This window comes from Diabrotica undecimpunctata, chromosome 6 (genome assembly GCF_040954645.1).
Source record: "Diabrotica undecimpunctata isolate CICGRU chromosome 6, icDiaUnde3, whole genome shotgun sequence".
Lineage (NCBI taxonomy): Eukaryota > Metazoa > Arthropoda > Insecta > Coleoptera > Chrysomelidae > Diabrotica > Diabrotica undecimpunctata.
The window spans coordinates 101,371,593-101,392,226 of NC_092808.1; the positions used below are offsets into that span (position 1 = coordinate 101,371,593).

Consider the following 20,634-nt stretch of genomic DNA (forward strand, 5'->3'; position numbering starts at 1 on the left):
GACCCTCAATGCTACAAGCTACCGAGATATGGACTATGAACAAAACATACAAAACAGATTTGAAGCATGTGAAAGAAAGATACTTCTTTCTAGAAGAAGATGAACTAATGTAGAAGTGTACCGATTGTATGCTAACCTTACAATAACAAAAGTAGTGAAAAAACGTAGACTAGAATGGCTCGGACATTTGGAATGACTGCAAGATAATCGACAAGTCAAGAATATTGGTTGGAGAGTACCTGAGGGCAAAAAACGAGTAAAAGATCAAGAAATAAATGGAAAGATATAGTGATGGAAGATGTCAGAGAGATGTGAATCAGATATTGGAACATGACAGCTAAGAACAGAAAACGATGGAAATTATCCATCCAGCAAAGGGCCTAAAAGGCCTGTTAACGCTATACATACATATTTACTCATGTACACTGAAAAAATGTCACATACGTATAAAAAGGTAAATCAAAGAAATTTGTATCTTTTTTATCATTTCTGAAGAACATCCTAAAAGCTGTTACAACGCTATTTTTTACAGGGTCAATACGATATTTAGCAATAAAGTCAAAGGGGTAAAACTTCTTTGAACTATAATGTCTATCTTCCAAGACGTTTCAAATCAAAACTAAATTTGTGGCGAAATATAAGACTTAAAAGTAAAATATTATTTTAAAATTCTTTTTTTTAATTAAAATGTACAAGCTTTCAAAATGTACTTATCAGCTACAGATCTATTAAGATTATCTTAATTCAATATGTTACCAATAAAATCTTAAATAATTACAAAATATATTTATTACATTCAGTATTTCGTGACAATGAAACTATCACTATTTTGATTAAAAAAGTTTAGTCATCTAATTGAATTACTTATCTGGAAATCACAGCCTATCTTAACTTACAATCGATATTAACCAGTAAATAAAACGTATAGTAAATATTTTTAACTTTGTTTTTAATCATTTTTAGATAATATTGTTATGAGGATATTTTTACAGTAAAAATACCAAAACGATAACGCTAAAATCAGAGTATTACCGGCAGAGTTTTAATTAAAAAAATACATTCCAGATTACTTACCCTTTTTCGTCATTTTGTCAGGTGAAATGTCTTTTTCTTTTTCTTTAGATTTGTCACACTTTTCCACTTTTTGCAAATCACAAACTTGTAGTAAAATGCCATTTGTAATATTCCTTGCAGTGTTTTTAGTTACTTCTTCCAACATTCCTGTACTGAAAAAGAAATTAAAAGAATATATCACTATTTATCTTATCATAAGGTACAGTCAATCTTTACTCAAAAAACGTATATTCAAACCACACTTTAAAAAAAAATGGATATAAAGATGACGTAACAGAGAAAAAATGTTCATAAAGTACAATATAAGTAAAAGTCCTCTATATCTTATGACGTAAAATTCTTAAGTGTTGGTTTTGTTCTTAAATACAAAATCTTTGATAAGACTGATACTATACTGCATAAACGTGTTATTTTGGAATATTTACATAATAAAACAAAATATAATTTCGCACAATTGAGGACATAAGTGGATAAAGGCCATATGTCACTTTTTTGAGAAAATTGTTTTATTGGTTTTTTGTTCTTGTAATGTGCTGTTTAACCTTTTAAAATTTTAAAATTACCTATTTTTAGCTAAGAAAAAAAAATAGGAAGGTACTAAAGCAATATGTCACTCTAGATTTTCAAATTCTACTGGATAAAGGTACTATGTCCAAAATCGCGAACATATTACCTTTATCCACTCAAATGTTTAGTAGCTCAGCAGTTGGTTTTCTGAAATTTAACTTAGTGGGTTATGTTATGGAAATCAGTGTAACTGTGTAATTTACCTTATACAAACATTTTTACAGTTTTTAAGTCAAAAAGCTACGAAAAAATTATGGAGAATAGAGAAAGAATAATTTACAGACTATATCTTCAACATAAAGAAGAAAATACTGTTAAACAAGGTAATATTACATTATTAAATAAAGGTTCATATAAGTATTGTTTTATGCAAACTATCTATCAGTTAATGCTTTTTACTGCAGTCTTTATCACATACTTATAATATTGGTGGTTTTAGGTTTATTTCTTCCTAGATGTTCGTCTGATTTAAATACTCGTAAAGTTGACGAGCTATTCAATAAACAGTATTGCACAGACATTCAGATACCATCGACTTCCGGAAATTTTGTCGGTAAGGGACTATTTATTTGACCTTTCCAGCCTCTTTGACATGGTAATATAATAATAATTTTCTTTTTAAGATAATATCAAAGTTATTTAGATATTTTCTAATCTGTATTAATTATTTTGTTGCAATATCAGTTATTTGGGTTGTTTCAAGATCTCATAGACACTATGCATTGTCCAAACTGTAATAAAATTATTCTTCAAGAGCTTTTAATAAGCAAAAATTTGGTTTTGTTCTTTTGGATATTTGGTATAAAATAAAAAAACACATGGATACCATACGTAAGCATGGCTGGAAAAGTTTATAATTCCTTACTATATAGTAATTTTATTTTATTTTTACTAATATAGTTTTATATTTTTAGAAAACACTGAGTCAGGATGCGAACCAGACGGATATGTTTCGTCCAGTGAGGAATTCGTTCCTTCAGGTACGGGCTATTCGGATGAATCAGACTACTATGAAGAAACTATGATGCTAAACGAAACATCTTTTGTGAAAAACTTTCTAACAAAAATATGTTAAATGAAGAAAAGAAACAAAATATGCAGAATATAGACAACCAAGCAAAAGTGAACGACGAAAACAAGGCAGAAGAACATTATGGTCTATTCTGTCTGTGCGTCATATGCCCTCCATGGTATGTGTGTACACGTAAGTACTTCATGTCCTCTAGTACACAGAAGTATAACTTTTGCATATATTACATACAGAAAACTATTTTAGAAGTATTATTTCCACTTTCCTATCAAACAGGAATGCCGCTAACATCCGGTGTAGCACAGACAGCTAAACAAATTTTCTCTTGGAGGTAATTGGATAAAATTAAAGGTTTTTATAAAAACAAAATACTTTATATTAAAATAAACAGAACAAACGCATTTTAAAATTAATTGGTAATTTCTGCTTCTTTTTATTAATTATGTGTCTTAATAAAACAAGGCAAACAGTATCCAGGTTGACCAGGCAATCGGAACAAAAAGTTATATTCCTACGAACTTTTTTATTCACTTCACGGTAACTTAAACCTGAAGATTTTAATACTTGACGACAGCCTCTACATGGCTTTCGTCGTTTCCTTCCAGGTCCTTCAGGTTTGGTAAAAGTAGGCACTCTTTTTTTTTAAGTGGTTTTTCTTCAGATGATTGTATTAAATTATAAGCTGACTGACGTCTAAATTCTGTAATGCTCATTTTTGTTTCAGAGCACATATTGAATATAATTAAACTATTAACAATAGCTGTTCCGAGTATCATCTCAAATACTACTTTCCTAAAAAAAATTAATAAGAAAGAGATATTAAAATTATAACTTATTTTTTTTTTTTCTTACAGGTACCATTTCAAGCTTCGACGTAGCACTGTGTGGTAAGATGACATCTGGTCAGAATAGTCTACGCCTTTCTTTGCAGAGTTGTTATCAATTATACATTTTGGTTTCACAATATTCTCTTTTTGCCTATTCTGCTTTCCTGTTGGAATCAACTCTTTAGTATGGGCTGGGACACTTGAAATCATTGGGTCCTGGGCCTCTTTCTTATCCATCCACTTAATAATTCTTAGTCCATCCTTCTTTTTTCCAATGACCTCTGTTGGCTTCATCTTATTGGAATAGTTAAACTTAGGTGGTATTCCTTAAATTAGGTAGAATAAAAGTTATCAGCAAATAATATTTTGCCAGCTTTATCTGTGATACACTGAAGTAATTTTAGAACAACTGTAGAGTGTGCTACATTATTGGTTGGTGTTTATTTTTTTCTGTGTAAATACTTACATTGAAAGTATAGCCTTCAAGAGATTAAAATTTGTATCGTTTCACTCCATGTTTATGAGTCTTGTTGGGGATGTACTAACAAAAATGGAGTCTCCCTCTGAAAGGTACCATAGATTCATCTATAACGAGAATGTTGCCAGGCTCCATTATTCTTTGAAAATTTTGAATCAATTTCGTAACAAAATTTTCTGTTTTGCATAATCTATTAGCGGTATCAGATGTCTCATTATTTTCAAAATGAAAAAGTTTCAATAAAAGCAAAAAGCGGTCTCGAGTTAAAACTTTTGCGACCAATATAAATATAAATGTGGTACCCATTGCGATTATTATCCCTAGAAAGGCTCTTACTCTCAGTTTTGTTTGTGACTGTTCATAATAAACTTTTTAATTTTCTTGAGTGTCGCATACTTAATTGTTGAACAGATAAATGTCGGTTTCATTAACCATAATACCCAATATTTCATCAGTTACGAAATGATTAAAAACGTCTATTGGTTTTTGTCCTGCATGTGGTTCAATACCAACTTATGTATTCTTTCCTACTACAAAATCGTCATCATCTACATCTTCTTCTAAATCACACCATTTATCACTGTCACTATTCTCAGCACTCTGTTCATTAGTATCTGATCGAACTTGCTCATGTAGTAACAATTTCGTCATCATTATTAATAGAAGAATTTAAATCGGAGGATGAAGAAGATTTAGGAAAATAACTTTTATTTAGCAATGAATCGTCACTGTTGAAGGGATCTTCAAAACTTTTGGCATCAGATGAAGATTGAGTTGCTGGCTGCTCATTCTCCATATCGAGTTCATCAGCCTGTTCGTTATCCACTTCGTGTTCTATTTCTGTTCGTATAAACTGTTGTTCGTTTTCATTATTAAAATTTTCATGACTTTCAATCAACCCTGTACTATCATGTAATTCATTTAAAATAGTATTTGTATCAGAACTGTCTCCAAAGTTTTTATGATCACTGATTGTTTGCTCATTTGCAAAATCTATCACTTTTGGTCTCATTATATCAACCATATATCTTGCCCCTTTCGACATTTTAACAAGTACTGCTCACACTTCAATGAACTACAAAAAAACTAAAACTGAATATATACAGCGACAAGTACCAACAAGTTGAAACGAATGGCAATGACACATGCCTCCCGGGGTCTGTGATGCATACTAACAATAAATTTTTGTTTATGTGCGGCACCTGCCTCCGGGGGCATGTCTCATATTACCGACATCAGTAGCGAAAATTAAAAATTTGCTATCGATAGCTATTTGTTACAATTTAAAAGACGTACAACTGCCATTTTTATCGCTACCGTAAGATGCTAATGTTTGACCAATTTTACTACAGCACAGTTGAAAAATTACGCACATGCCTCTGGCTGTGGACACGTGACACAATCAAGGTGTTAAAGAAAATACGCTGCTCATGACTTATATGCATGTTTTTCCTAATAATTTTCCTCAGTTGTGTTTTTGTTGATTGAGTTGGTTGAGTTTTTAAAGCATGGGTCAATAAATAGATAATAATATTCATATTATCACTTGTCAAACCAGTGGCGTTGCGCCCTAACTCTATTTCACTTTAACTTTGATACCTTGCGTTTTTAACAGCTGGCAACCCTAATTTTAGACCTTTTTTTCTTAGGCAACCTTATATCGTCATATTAAAAAAAGGTTTTAATTTGATATAACAAACATGCATATACGTTATGAGCAGCGTATTTTATTTAAAAAATAAATGAACGAAATAAAATATTAGTTAAAACTAATTACTATTAATTGAATTAAAAATATTTGCTTTGCGGCCACTTTTTGACTGGCAACGTATTATTAATGCATTCTTCTAATTTTAAATGTATGTAAAAATGTGAGTTTGATAAAATACGTTATGGACATAGTGATCCTGCAGGTGGATCTTGTAGTATATATATATATATATATATATATATATATATATATATATATATATATAAGGGATATATATATATATATATATATATATAAGGGATATATATATATATATATATATATCCCTTATATATATATATATATATATATATATATATATATATATAAGGGATATATATATATATATATAGTACAAACGAAAATAAGAGCTAGAATCTACAATGCAAAGAAACAAAGAGAAGTTGAAGAGAGAAAGTAAAAAACTCTGCGATAGCTAAGAAATTTGACCGAGGTCTGATAAGTAAGCTAGAGGACCGTACAGGTCATATAGTTGAAGATGTTAATAACTATTGGAGGCATTGAAGAAAATTGTAGATTGGATTTTATGAAAATGCTGAAACATATCGATTTTCATGGACATGTACATCTTACATCTTAGGATTTGTCAATCCTCTCCCGACCAGTACCATAAACCCTTAATTTTAAATAGAGAATGATTTTCCATGATTTTTCTTTTCATATTAACTCTGTTCTTGTCAAAAAGTATAAATTTATTAGAAGTATTAAATCTACAATGTAAACGTAGTAACTACTACTATATAACTGTTTTACCAGTATTAATGAAAATTGTTTTTGTCGCGTCCAAAAACTACATTGAACGAAATTTTCAAGTTTAGTTAGTTGAACTGTTGTTGATAGCGTTTAACGACGATATTAAATAAATATTTTATAATACGTTTAAAATAGCCTATTCTATCACAGAACGCGTTTAAATTATTTTTATATTTCCTGAAAAAAAAAAAGTTAGGATTAAAACAAGAATGCCAAGATGTTATATTTTTCTGAACCTTGCTATACGGTTCGAAGGGCTAGTCTCTAAAAAACAACAAAATAAACAAACTCGAGATCTTAGGCAGTGGTCTCCAATAAACGCCGTACCTCGCGAATAGCGTTACGCTATACGTCGTGTTTGTATGACTAATAGAATAAACAATGGATCAGGTCTCTTATTGTACGCTGAACGCAGCATGCAACTGCTGTACGCGGATTCAGGAGGTGGTCTCCAATAAACGCCGTGCGCGACGTGCAGCGTTATGCCATATGTCGCGTCTGTCGCGTGTTCAGTTATTTTCGAGCATTGTAACGTTCTGCTGGTACGTATTTTAACCTAAAGCAATGAGTAAATTAATTCATAAAAGAGAAAAAGACGAATTATTGCTAATTAAAGCCATCAAGAGTAACAGATCAATATGTGATGCCAGGGATAAGAATAATTATAAAGATAATATTGAAAATGAAATAGATGATATGCCAGGTAAGCTTTTAAAAACATTATATTTTTATAAACTAACTAAATTATAGTAACGAATACATAAATGTATTGTGTTATACTTGGCGGAAAAAAATCAATCACCCTATTGGAAAACGCTATTACTTTTGCAAATGGCGTTAAGTAAACAAACGCAAAATACAAATCGACCAACCATGAATTAGTTTACTCTACAAAACCGTAAAATAATTATTTCCATTTTTTGTGCAAAAATTCGTCGGTTGTTCGCGAAGCGTGAATTTCTTTGCAGCTTTCCTGGCCGTCCGAAAACAACTGGACAAATACTGCGGCATTTGGCTACTCGCCTTAAAGAAACTGGGACAACACAAGATGCTTCCAAGGCTGACGGAGTAGCCGTTATACTGAGAATGTTGCTGTTGTTGTCCAATATGTCGAAGAAGAGCCATGATATCAATAAAAAGACGTGCCACGCATTAAGGCATTAGCTGGCGCTTCGTACGCAGAATATTAGTGACATATTTGAATATGTTCCCTTACAAAGTGCAGACAATGCATCAGTTGTCAAAAGCGTCCAACCTACGCTCGAGCCATCCGAAATCTCAACCAAGAGGAGGTCGATTTTTTTTCGAAAATTATCAAGGCTCATTTTCATCTTAGCGATTACGTAAATAAACAAAATTATGGTTTCTGGGGCACCAAAAATCCGTATGTCACCCACGAAGGGCCATTACGCCCGTTTAAAGTTAATGCTTGGTATGCTGTTTACATACCCATAATTACCGATTTTTTTCTTCCTCGATTAGATTATTGGGACTGTAGAGCATGTGGTTCCAACAGAACGATGCAAAGGCGCACACTGCTAGATTTTCTATAATATAATGAAAACAATTTTCTAAGCTAAAGTAGTGAAAGATCATAATATGAGAATATTTATAAAATAGATAATATTAAAGATTTTATATATCTAGTTCCAAAATCATACTACTTAACTCCTCTTCATGACTTTCTGTCAGGAATCATTGGCGTATCTTAGATGGTTAAGAAGATATTCTGCATTTATTCCTATTGGCTTGTATTGTCAACTTAGTATCTTGAACGCATCCTCTAGGGCTTAGTTAAACAGCCTTGGTGATATTGTGTCACCTTGCATTTTTCCTTTGTTCAGTGCTATTGGGTAATTCCAGCATCTTAATTCGTGTTTTTGCTTTTTGGTATATGTTTTATGCTGTAATAAGTTTCGTATATCTGTAGTTTATCCTACTACTGGTTAGTCAGCATTTTATTGACCAGTGTTCTACACCCGCAAAAGAATTATGAAAGTCAACAGAAGCTGCATATATCGAGATATTATATTCATTTGATGTTTCGATTAGAATTTTCACAGTTAACAAGTGGTGACTGGTGCTAAATCCTTTTCTGAATCCTGCCTGTTCTCGTATCTGGTATCTATCTAATTTTGTTTTTAACCTGTTATCAGAGCATTTGATGGAGTTTAGTGGTATTGAGTAATGTTATTGGACGAAAACTTTGTAAGAAGCATTTGTTGCCTTTATTGGTATAATAATTATTGCTTCGTTCCAGTCTTTAGGGATCTGCTATTCTCGTAATATTGTATTTAGCAGGTGGTAAATATGTTGATAACAGCGTTTCCACCATTCTTTAACATTTCTGTAGTGACTATCTTTTCCTGGCAATTTGTTGTTTTTGATTTACTCAAGTGCTTTTCAGTATTTTTGTAAAGTCTTTGATAATATTTTTACGTTGCCGTAAGGATCTCATTCCTGCCGCTTATTTCTCCATTATTTTTCTTTATATTATTTATTTTTATAAGGCATAGTGTCTCAGACGGTTTAAGATTCCATTTCTTTCTATTATACTTTCTATTCTTTCCTCCTGCTTCTTTTTTTGCTCTCTTTTTGCTGTTCTATTCATTACCTGGTGATTTGATTCAGTTCTATCACTTTCCCTTTTGCCCACCTATCTATACAAGTTTTGTTCTTTCTCTCATAATATTTTTGCTTTATTAGAAATGTAGTTTTTCTGAGGTTTATTTTTTCATTCTATTTTTTCACAAGCTTGCAATAGGATAATTATTAAGGCGGTATTTAGTTCTTGGATATCTGTTTGTTCTGTATCTATTACGGTCAGTTTCTTCTGAATGGTTTTCTTACACTTCTTTTGATGTTCTCTTAATTTCGCCATTTTTCGCCGCGTATATTATTATACCTAATTCAAAAGTGGAACAAGACGTTCAAGAATTGATAGAATATAAAGTTTATATTGGTACCTTTTTTTGTACATATTTAATAAACTAAGTAATCTAGGAAATTATCTGTAATCAGAACCTTTTCAGATTTAGATCAATTGTTTACTTATTTTTTGATTAGTAATTAATAAAGATAAAATAGAATAACTTGATATATCGTTTATCTAATAGTGTGTTTTAGATATATATTTTTGACCTTGATATGTTACATAAATAAAAAAACACATTAAAAAAAAATAAACCGATAAACGTTTGATATCCTTATAAGTTCTCACCGATTTACTTTATAAATCAGTTAGTTGATGTTCTTGTCTAATAAAAGTAGCAGTTAATTAACACAAAAAAATCTGTGTTTCATCATAGTCGCTATTATTTATGATTTTGCTGTTCTTATACGAAATATTGGACTATATACACTCACTAGTGTTTTACTTTTACTTATAGTGTTTATTATTATAAACAGTAAAGAGGACAAAGACAGATAGAACAATAAAAAAGTATAGACAAATAAATAGTTACCATAAATTCAATCGTAAATACGGACATTACCAGGTAATAATAAATAAAGTACCTATAAAAATACTACAGTTGTACGTTCTTTGTCAATATTATTATTGATTAATAATTTTATCTGTAAAATCTTTTATTTAAATTTCACAAAACGAAATAAAGTCCACAAACAAGCAAAAAATTACAATAATAAAGTTGTTGGCCTATATGACCGTAATGAGGCATGTGAATAATTAAAACTGGAATCTGGAATAGACGCAAAATGTGTAAAAAATAGGATATGTAATGATATGTTTACTTTGTAATATTTAAAAACATATCTTGTACGAAAAGTACTCTACGAGGAAAACCTACAATAATCACGATGTCAGATTATGCGTTTTGACCGGTGCGGTAAAAACGCATCCGTTTCGACCGTACCGGATCGATCGGTCACACTGTACGGTTAGTCTGATGCGATTTGTAAAGGAGTCACGATGTCCCAAATTTTGATAAAGAAATTGTTAGCAATTTTTTGTTTGGAAGGAAGGAAATGTTGATAGCACCAGTGAATCGCGAATATTGGGTTCATCCATTTTTTCTCAACGCGGTTCAATGGAAAACTTTCAGAGGTATTTCGAAAAGATTTGTCTTTAAAATGATAATTGTTTTCAATATTACTGGATATTAACCAAATATTTTCACCAGTTGGTGGAAATCTTACTTCCTCACATAACAAAAGAAAATACTCAATTTAGAAAGTGCATAAGTGCAGAGGAAAGATTGACAGTGACACGCAGGTACGTAGAAATCAGTCGATATTTATTAAATTACATTAGGATTAAAATAAGAACAGGTTGTAATATTATTTAGATATAATTAGACTTCGGCAAATATGCATATTGCATATTTTTCATATTGTGCATATTTTATGCAAATATTTCATATTTTGACATATTTGTATAAAAGTTTGCATAAAGTGCATAAAAGTTCCGATTTTTATACTGTATTTGAAAATTTTTAAACATACCAATTTATTTCAATTCTTGTATAAAATTTTGTAGTCATTTTAATCAAGAAATGATCTAAGTACGTAATCTCTACAGGTACAAAACATTTAAAATTTCAAAAAAGATCAATTTAAGTAGCCCTCAACATTCTTAGAAAGTCTCGGTCACTGAGGCATTCAGTTATTGGATAATCGCTAAGGGTTCGCTCATTTGCATTTTATGATCTAATCCCCAAATATATCTACAATTTATTGTATCTTAACAGCAGGTAAACGGCTAATAGTTTTGTTCCTAATTTAGAGATTTTCCAAAATCTCCCAGTTTATTGAATTAGGTACCTAAACATTTCTAATTTGATGCTCAGATTTGTAAATCATTTTTGTTTTGATATTCATAGCGTAAACACTCGTTGTGCGTAACAAAAAGAAAGATTGTGATTTTATAATGCCTAAAATAACCAGTGCTTCAACTTGGATTAAACCTTATAAAGAGCTGTCTATGGATATGGGAAAAATCTACTGTTCAGTCTGTGGCAAAATTGTAAGTATCTAATATTTTCTATTAAATATCTAATATTTCATACATACAGGGTGTTTCCAAATGACACTTACAACGTTTGACTGTAGATACTTCTCGAAAAATGGAACAAAACGATATAGTTAATGAGGGGTCAAACTTATTTACTTTTCGAGATACAGGGTGTTGAAATTAAAAAAAATTAAATTCTTTTAGTTAATAACAACAATAACTTTAAAACCAATAAACGTATTTACTTGAAATTTAGTACTCGTAGGTTGTTTTTAAATGAAAAATAGCTTCCTTTAGTGAGAAAAAATTGTCCATGGTACAATACAATGGTGTGTATTTAGAAAAATTTTTCACCTCTACTTTTTTTTATGAAGTCAGCTATTCTAAAACACAATTATTTTTATTGTAATTGAATTAACAAAAAAAAAACTTTTGTTGAATTTGAAAATAAGTTATATGATGTACTAATGGTTAGTAACAAAAACTAATTTGTGGATTAATACTGCATTTAAAACACTTAGCGAGTGTTTTTTTTTCCAAACCAGTTATTTGATTAACCAAAAACACCCTGTATATTTTTATATTTTAAAGGTTGAGTTAAAATAAAGGTTTTTATTTTTATTTATAGATAGCATGTGAGAAGAAATTTCAGATAAACCAACATGTGAGAACTGCTTCACACATTGCAAAAAAAGGAAAAATAGGAGGAAAACATCAAACTTCAATGGCTAAATGTTTTCAATCTACTTCAAAAACATTAGATGAGCAAGAAACTTTTAATGAAGACTTGTGTCGCGCATTAGTGTCTGCAAACATACCGCTTTCAAAATTAGCAAATGTAAATTTTAGTTCGTTTCTAAAAAAATATTGCAAACTTAATGTTCCAAGTGATCGGTCTCTAAGAAGAAATAATGTGAACGGGCTATACTCGTCGGTGTTAATTAATATTAAGGAAGAAATTGCAGATAATTATTTTTACATATCTGTAGACGAAACCACTGATTCCTCAGGAAAGTATATTGCTCATTTATTGATTGGTGTTCTTAAAGAAGATACCTTACCAAAATCTCATCTTATTTCATGCCAGCAACTTAAGAAAACAAATGCTTTAACAATTTCGCGTTTTATACAAGAAACATTAGCAACTTTTTTCCTTCCGACAACTATTCCTTCTAATAAATTACTGCTTATTTTATCGGATGCTGCTCCTTATATGGTGAAAGCAGGACAAAATTTAAAAATATTTTTCCCAGATTTAATACATGTTACTTGTGTAGCGCATGGATTAAACAGAGTTGCAGAGGAAATACGAAAAAAGTTTTCTCTTGTAAATACCATGATATCCAGTGTCAAAAAAGTATTTCTTAAATCTCCTATAAGAATTCAACTTTATAAAGAAATGCTACCTAACATTCCTCTTCCACCACAACCTATTTTAACGCGATGGGGAACATGGTTAGAAGCAGCTAATTTTTATGCAGATCATTTTGTTAAAATAAAGAACATAATTGATACGTTAACAGATGAAAGTTCCCAATCTCTTTTGGATTCTAAACAAACTTTTCAGAGTAACTTGCTTCAACAAGAACTTTCATTTATAAAATCAAATTTTAGTTTTGTTCAAAAAACAATTACTCAGTTAGAATCACCAAAACTGTCATTGTTCGAAAGTACAGCATTAATAAAAGAATTTGCGTCATGTTGTCGGAACGTTAGAGGTAATATTGGAAAAGATATTTTAAAAAAATTTGAAGCTACTATGGAAAAAAATAAAGGTTACCATATTCTTTCTGAAGTAGTCAGTGTTCTAGCTGGAAATATTTCGGAAACAATTAATTTAGAACCAAATGTTTTGGTTAGTTTGAAAAATGCTCCCGTTACATCAGTTGATGTTGAACGAAGTTTTTCCATATATAAATATATGTACTCAGACAGAAGCCACAAGTTTTTGTTAGAAAATTTTGAACACCACTTGGTCATTTATTGTTACCATAATTCTAAATAAGTTTATTCATACTTAAAAATGATGTAGTTACTTAAAATAAATGTAAATCTTAATGAATAGTAGGAAATATTTAGTTATGTACACTTTTTTTTTAAATAAAATTGTTACTATTTTACGATTTTTTTATTTATTTGTATGCATATTTTGTAAAATATTTGCATATTTTCGGGTAAACACGTGCATATTTATGCGCATATTTTCTACATTTTTATTTGCATATTTGCCGAAGTCTAGATATAATACTAGCATTACAAAAATCTACATTGTAAATTCTATTAATAATAGTAATGGGATTCCATGGAGGCAAAAGATTCTGGTGATCGTGATGGCACTGGATGCGACCTTTGCATCGGAAGATGTGACGGCGTTGGCGAGGATTGCTGCATTGGTGACGGTGGCTGCAATAAAGTTGGCGATGGCGTTTGGTATGGCGCTTAAATTGAAAAAGATGATGGCTGTAGTTGATATGGAAAATTCTCCAGTTTGTTCCCGATGGCAAAAAATGTATACACATCGACAATTGAGTTGACGGTTGAGTTGTGACTGTGCCACAAATTTAAGATCCATTTTTTCATCAATATTTTATTTTTTAATCTGATGAGAGTAATGGTATATTCAGGATTTTCGATGTCTTGGTCGGTGCCCTCTAGAATGGAGTCAATCTATCCTGTCGTTGACGAGCTGCAGGCCGTGCTGGCTGTGGTAATTCACTACCAGAACTAGTTGATGTTTGTTGTTCTCTTCCTCAAAAATCTTGTTTCCTGATGGGGCTTCAGTTTCAGGCGTCGTTATCTGCCCAATGTTTATAAAAATTTTCGGCGACTGTCCATCTACGCTACATTAGAACCACCACCACTAGTTGCCGCGACGACCGGTAGATGTGGCAAGAACGTATAGTGTGACAAATGTCACCCTACAGTCATGCGTTTCCGTTATTTCGTCGAACCGGAGCGTTTTTACCATACCGGTCAAAACGCATAAGGTGACATCGCACTAAGACGGTAACAACAAACAATTAACAATTATAAAGACCAAATGTGGAATCATTTCTTAATCACTAGTGTAACCATGGCAAACCTCATAAAAATTTGGTTTGTGGTTTGTGGTTTCATCATAGATTATAGAATAGTATGAATATTATTAAAAATCATTGAAACTGAACCAATTCTTGTTGTTTCACTTGTTACAGATTGTGTATTGATGAACAACAAGGTATTTTATATTTTGCTTGTAATAAACATAAATATATAAATTATTTGTATTTCTGTAGTGAGCATGCAGAGGGCAGGACCCAGCAAAATTGGTCGTACGAAACCAGTAAAACAGACCTACCCAACAGAATACAAGCCTTGCTTCGTTCTGAAGATCAAGATTTATATTTATTAGACCGAGAGACTGATGAGAAGACTTTAATTGTTGTAAATGACTCACACGAAGATCCCGACTATGTAATTCAGCAGAGTAAATCTTTTAGCGGTGAAGAATCGAATTCAGATACGGAACTTTTGGAGTTAGATGACTCTCGTATGAACCACAACAATCCATAGCTCTTTGCAAGCAGAAGTGAAATATGTGATCATATTCAAAGGAAAAAATGGCTTTTATTGGCAAGGAACGGAATTTCCAAAAGACGCAAGAACTCAAAGTAAATAATATTATCAAAGGATTACCAGGCCTAACAGCTTTAAGCAGGACTCTGGAAAATAAGTCTTCTAAGTCAGATATTTGGAATTTTTTGTCGATTATAGTAGCTGTCTTTATAATATTAGCCATAAACAGTTAACTTAAAAGATCCCATTCAGTATAAATACCTGCTTACTTTACTTACTTTATCGTGTCCGGACATGTCATTCATAAAATTTCGGCCCAGTATCGGGCTACGTCGGTTCCATCTTTGTTGGCGAGCCACAAATCTTCGAGGGTACATCGATGAGGACAGTTTCTGCATGTAAGAAGATGTTCCATATTCTGTGTTTCTCCACAGTCACAGTTCACATCATCTTGGTCGATTTTTCCCCATTTTGCCATGTTTGATTTTACTGGAGCGACCCCCGTTCTTATCCGATTCAAAGTTTTCCACGTTTTAAAGTCTAGGGACTGGCCGGTCCATTGAACCTGGGGAAGAGGAAAATATTCAGGCGGTTCATCCTGCACTGTTCCAAGGAAGCTTTTCCTAGATTTTAGTCGCTTTCGTGGTGTTCGAGCTTTGTATAGGGCATGCCGCTCGTCCGCGATCTGTTTAATTTTCTCTATGTGCTCTGCAACGCCTCTGCGTGTTGAGGGTTCTGCAAAACCCGCTGCTTTATATAGATTTGAGAGTGGCGTCGGTTTCATGCACCCCGTTACTATCCTGCATGTCTCATTTAGCGCAGTATCAACTTGTTTGGTGTGGGCAGATCTTCCCCAAACGGGGCACGCATATTCAGCAGTTGAGAAACACAGTGCCTGTGCCGTTGTTCTTAAAACGCCAGGACGTGCGCCCCATTTACTTCCCGTGGGGGGACAAGGAAGGAGCCTCCACGAGATCGGTAGTGCCACATCAACTATAAAGTAAGCACTATTGACGGCGTCCCCTGGAAACGTCTACTAGTAGACGGCCAATCCTTCCAACACCGGACCATACCAAATTAGATGGCAAACATCAAGCCACAACGGTTCTTCTCAGAACCAACACTGACAGTAGCGAGCATAAATATCGAGGGCATCACTACGGCCAAACAAGATAAATACCTGCGATTGTTTAAGTTGCGTTTAAATTCACACCTAGCAAGAATTTTTAGCTGCCTCTATAAAACCTCCCTTTTATTTAAGCTGGATATTCTTAACCGAAAAATTTATTTTAAAATTCCAAACTAACAACCAATCCAAACTATTGCAAAAAAAAACATCTGGAATCTGCTTCTCATTTAGTTGACACATGGTTTCATACCAAAAAAAATCATCCTTATTAACAGAATAATAAGGATGAAGGGAACTTTTATCAGGTTCAAAAAGGAAACACAGAATATGGGGCTTCAAATAAATGAAAATAAAACTAAATATATGTTTATGAGCCGCAATAACCGAAACAGATAAATGCTGGGAACAGGTGTCTTTACGCCCTTTAAAATCTAATAAAATCAAAAAAATTAACAAAACACACAACAATAATATAGAAGATCTTTGGGCTAGCGATTTGTTTGAGCAACAATAAGACCCAAGAAAGAGGGAAGAGCTGTATGCAGATGCCAACATAATAAATAAATAAAAGTTTAGAAGACTCCAGCGGGCAGGATACTTCAGAAGAAGTTCTGACGAAATAATGACGAAAGGCACGCAGGGTCGCCACAGACTAAGTAAGTACAGGGTACCTCTAATTTTTAACGTGGCTTAATAGATCAGTAAATCCAAAGCCATTAAAAAAAGACATTAATTTGATAAACAAAAACCACTAATTAAAATAATGAAAAAGTCTATGAAAGATGAATATCGGTATAACAATTATAAATTTAATGTAATGTAATGTAGATAATGTTTATTTACGGCCTTGTTATTTTTTTACAAATCAACTTAAATTTAGCTTAAGATATTAAAGCACAATGTGATTACATAAAAGGTATTTTCGATCTTATTCTTAATAGTACTTGGTGATAAATGAAAAATATCATTACTATTAAATTTTTTTTGCATTTCTACACATTATCTGTAAAGGTTTATTTACAGTATAAGTTTGATTATAAAATTCTAAATAAAATAAGTCTTGGGATCTGGTGTCGCTATAGGAAGTACGGAAGTAAACCTTTTCCGAAAGAGCACTACCATCAATACCTCCTCGTATTAATTTATATACAGTGTGTAAAAGCCAAATGGAATAAATTCATTATTTAGGTTACTGTACATATTTATAAAAAATCCCGAAACACGTCAAATTTAAATTATAACTTGACATTCTTTAACGTGAAAATGCAACCCCTACCTTCAACCCCCTTAGAATGACAGGTACAACCCCCAATTTTTAAAATAGGAAGTATAGGCTTGTGATATATCGTTTGAAAGATCTTTTCATTCTCCATTTAAAAATGTTGTCACTTTCAAGTTTATTAAGATTAATTAAGATAAAATAAATTAAAATCATGTGGTTACCGAAATTCGCTACAATACAATCAAAAACTAAAATGTAATGCAAAACGTAATAAAATGTAGAACACGAAAAAGAACTATGAATGTTAATGAAGTAGATGTTCAAAATGTTCACCGCGAACGTCTTGGCAACATCCTAATCTCAAATAAAACTGTCTTCTAACATTATTTAACATAACAGGCGTGATCGACCTAATCGCAAGCGTTATTCGTTCTTTTAAGTCATTTAAATCAGAAGGTTTAGTTTTGTACACATGGCTCTTCACATATCTCCATAAAAAGAAATCTAATAATGTAAGATTAGGTGATCGCGCTGGCCATTTAATCGATCCTCGCCTCCCTATCCACCGATTGGGAAATATTGTATCGAGGTACTGCCGGACATTAAGTTGGTAATGTGGTGGTGCTCCATCTTGCTGAAACCATATCGTATTCGCTGGAACTTGAGGGTTTTCTGGATCAGGATATAAATTTGCCAACGTTGGAATGACATAATTTTGAAGTAGTGCCAAATAATTGTTGTCATTTAAAGTGCCCTCAATGAAAAAGGGACCAATGATATTGTTTCCTACAATCCCTGCCCAAACATTAACCTTTTGAGGGTATTGAGTGTGTTCTCCTCTCATCCAGTGAGGATTTTCCGTGGCCCAGTAGCGGCAATTTTGCCGATTAGCATGACCTTTAAGTGAAAAAGTACACTCATCAGAAAACATAACGTCTTCTAATTGGATAATATTGTTATCCAACATGTCCATCATTTGCTCACAAAAAAAAGTTCTCCTATCAAAATCGTCTTCCATGAGCTCCTGAGTAGGTATCATCTTATAGGGATGCAATTTATTTTCTTTTAATATGTTTACTATCGATGTATGGCTAGCATTTAATGTAGTGGATGCCTGTCTACTCGATGTATGTGGATTTTCCTGAAACTCAAGCAACACATCTAATTTGAGTTCATCACTCAGTGCATTGGCAGCTGCTTTTTTTATCTGCCTTACATGACCAAACTCGCGAAACTGCTTCACTATTTTACTTATTGTTCCTTGCGATATAGGCGGTAAATTAGGAAATTTCTCATGAAATAGGCGAGTTACTTCCTGTTGTGTTCGGGTGTTATCTCCGTAACTAATCATTTGTAAAACTGTTATTTTATGCATTTCCGTTAATCTAACCATTTTTCAGAATTGAATTGAACGAACTTTTTACTTAAATTAAAATGCTGACAACTTAAATAAAACAATTTACTAATGCGTGTTAAAATAACGTTGCCACGGAAATTCTTTAAAGTTTTTTAATGGTTACCAACTAAAAACCACATTGCTATGGTTTTTGTTCACTTTCTTATTATCAAGACCTAAACGGGAAATAAGTTTTGAGTATATTTTAGCGAATTTCGGTAACCACATGATTTTAATTTATTTTATCTTAATTAATCTTAATAAATTTGAAAGCGACAACATTTTTGAATGGAGAATGAAAAGACCTTTCAAACGATATATCACAAGCCTATACTTCCTATTTTAAAAATTGGGGGGTTGTACCTGTCATTCTAAGGGGGTTAAAGGTAGGGGTTGCATTTTCACGTTTAAGATTGTCAAGTTATAATTTAAATTTGACGTGTTTCGGGATTTTTTATAAATATGTACAGTAACCTAAATAATGAATTTATTCCATTTGGCTTTTACACACTGTATAAATGCTACATCTAGCAATATTCGCCTCTCTTCAAAAGTAAGCAATTTAAGTCAATATTGCAAAACAATCTATTCAATTTCATTTACAGGTATTCTCAATTTAAAAGCAATAAATCTTAAGAACTTTTTCTGTACTCTTTCTAATAGATCTTTGCTACCATATTCCAAAATCGATCTAATAAGGGAACAGTAGATATTTTTGAGACAATAAATATTATCAAATTCAGAGAGGCTACGTTTCATGAAACCTAAAAGTTGGATCATGGATCTATTAGAAACTTAAGAAAAGTGGTCCCTGAAGCTTACTGTAGGGTCAAAAATTACCCCAAGATCCTTAAATGTTGCGATTACCTCTAAAATATTCGGTCCAATAAGTATTCAAATAAAATCGGATGTTTGTTTCTAAAAAATCGCATTACCTTACATTTATTTATGTTCAATTTTAAACCATTTAAGTTACACCAATTAAATAATCTACTTAAATCATTCTGTAATAAACTACAGTCATTGCAATTTTTTATGACTCTATAAATTGTTAGATTACCAGCATAGAGAATATTACTATGATAATAACAATTTTTTATATCATTTACAAAACAATTAAAAAGCTGAGGAGATAAATGTCCACTCTGTGGAACACCAGAGGTTACATTGATAGTAGATGACAAAAATTGGTTAATTTTTACAACTTGAGTTCTATCTCTGAGATAGCTCTCCATCCAGCCTAATAATCTTTCATGTAAACCAGCATTATAATGTTTAGAGATTAGGACAGTATGATTAACTCTATCGAATGCCTTCGAAAAATCGGTGTAAATGACATCAACCTGGTCATACCCTTCAAGAGCATCCAACAAAAATTCTTGTAAAACTAAAAGATTGGTAGTAGTAGAACGTCCTGGAATAAAACCATGTTGGTCGAGCATTAAAGTATGATTCAATAATGGACCAAGTTTTGCAGCTACGATCCCTTCAAAAGATTTAGCGAAAACTGAAATTTTAGATAAGCTCGGTAGTTTTCAATATTTTCTCTATTGCTACCTTTATGTAATGGGGTAATACAACTTCTCTTACATATCTCTGGAAAGACACCTGAGCGTAATGATTAAATATTTTTTGTAAAATATAACTCAGAATAAATTTAAAATTAAATATGAACAAAGGGGATATATTATCAGGTTCACAACTTACTTTTAGATCAAGCTTAGATACAAATTCAAATACATCTAATACAGTAATATAACAAATTTCAACACAAAGACTATTATTCGAGTTTTCAGCTGAATTCTCTATATTACTAGTAACATAGGTTCAATATTTTGGAAGTTATCAGAAGGTATATCC

The 20,634-nt window shown here is 32.0% G+C and overlaps 1 protein-coding gene across 3 annotated transcripts in view; it reads right to left on the reverse strand.

Annotated features, from left to right (window-relative positions):
* Positions 1–20,634, reverse strand: part of LOC140443645 (aquaporin AQPAe.a-like) — a 247,935-nt gene that overhangs the window by 107,955 nt on the left and 119,346 nt on the right. For all 3 annotated transcript variants that reach the window (XM_072535007.1, XM_072535008.1, XM_072535005.1), the window contains exon 2: positions 1,075–1,226. In XM_072535007.1, coding sequence (XP_072391108.1) covers positions 1,075–1,219 — 145 coding nt within the window. In that variant the 5' untranslated portion in view covers positions 1,220–1,226. The remainder of the gene's footprint in view (positions 1–1,074; positions 1,227–20,634) is intronic.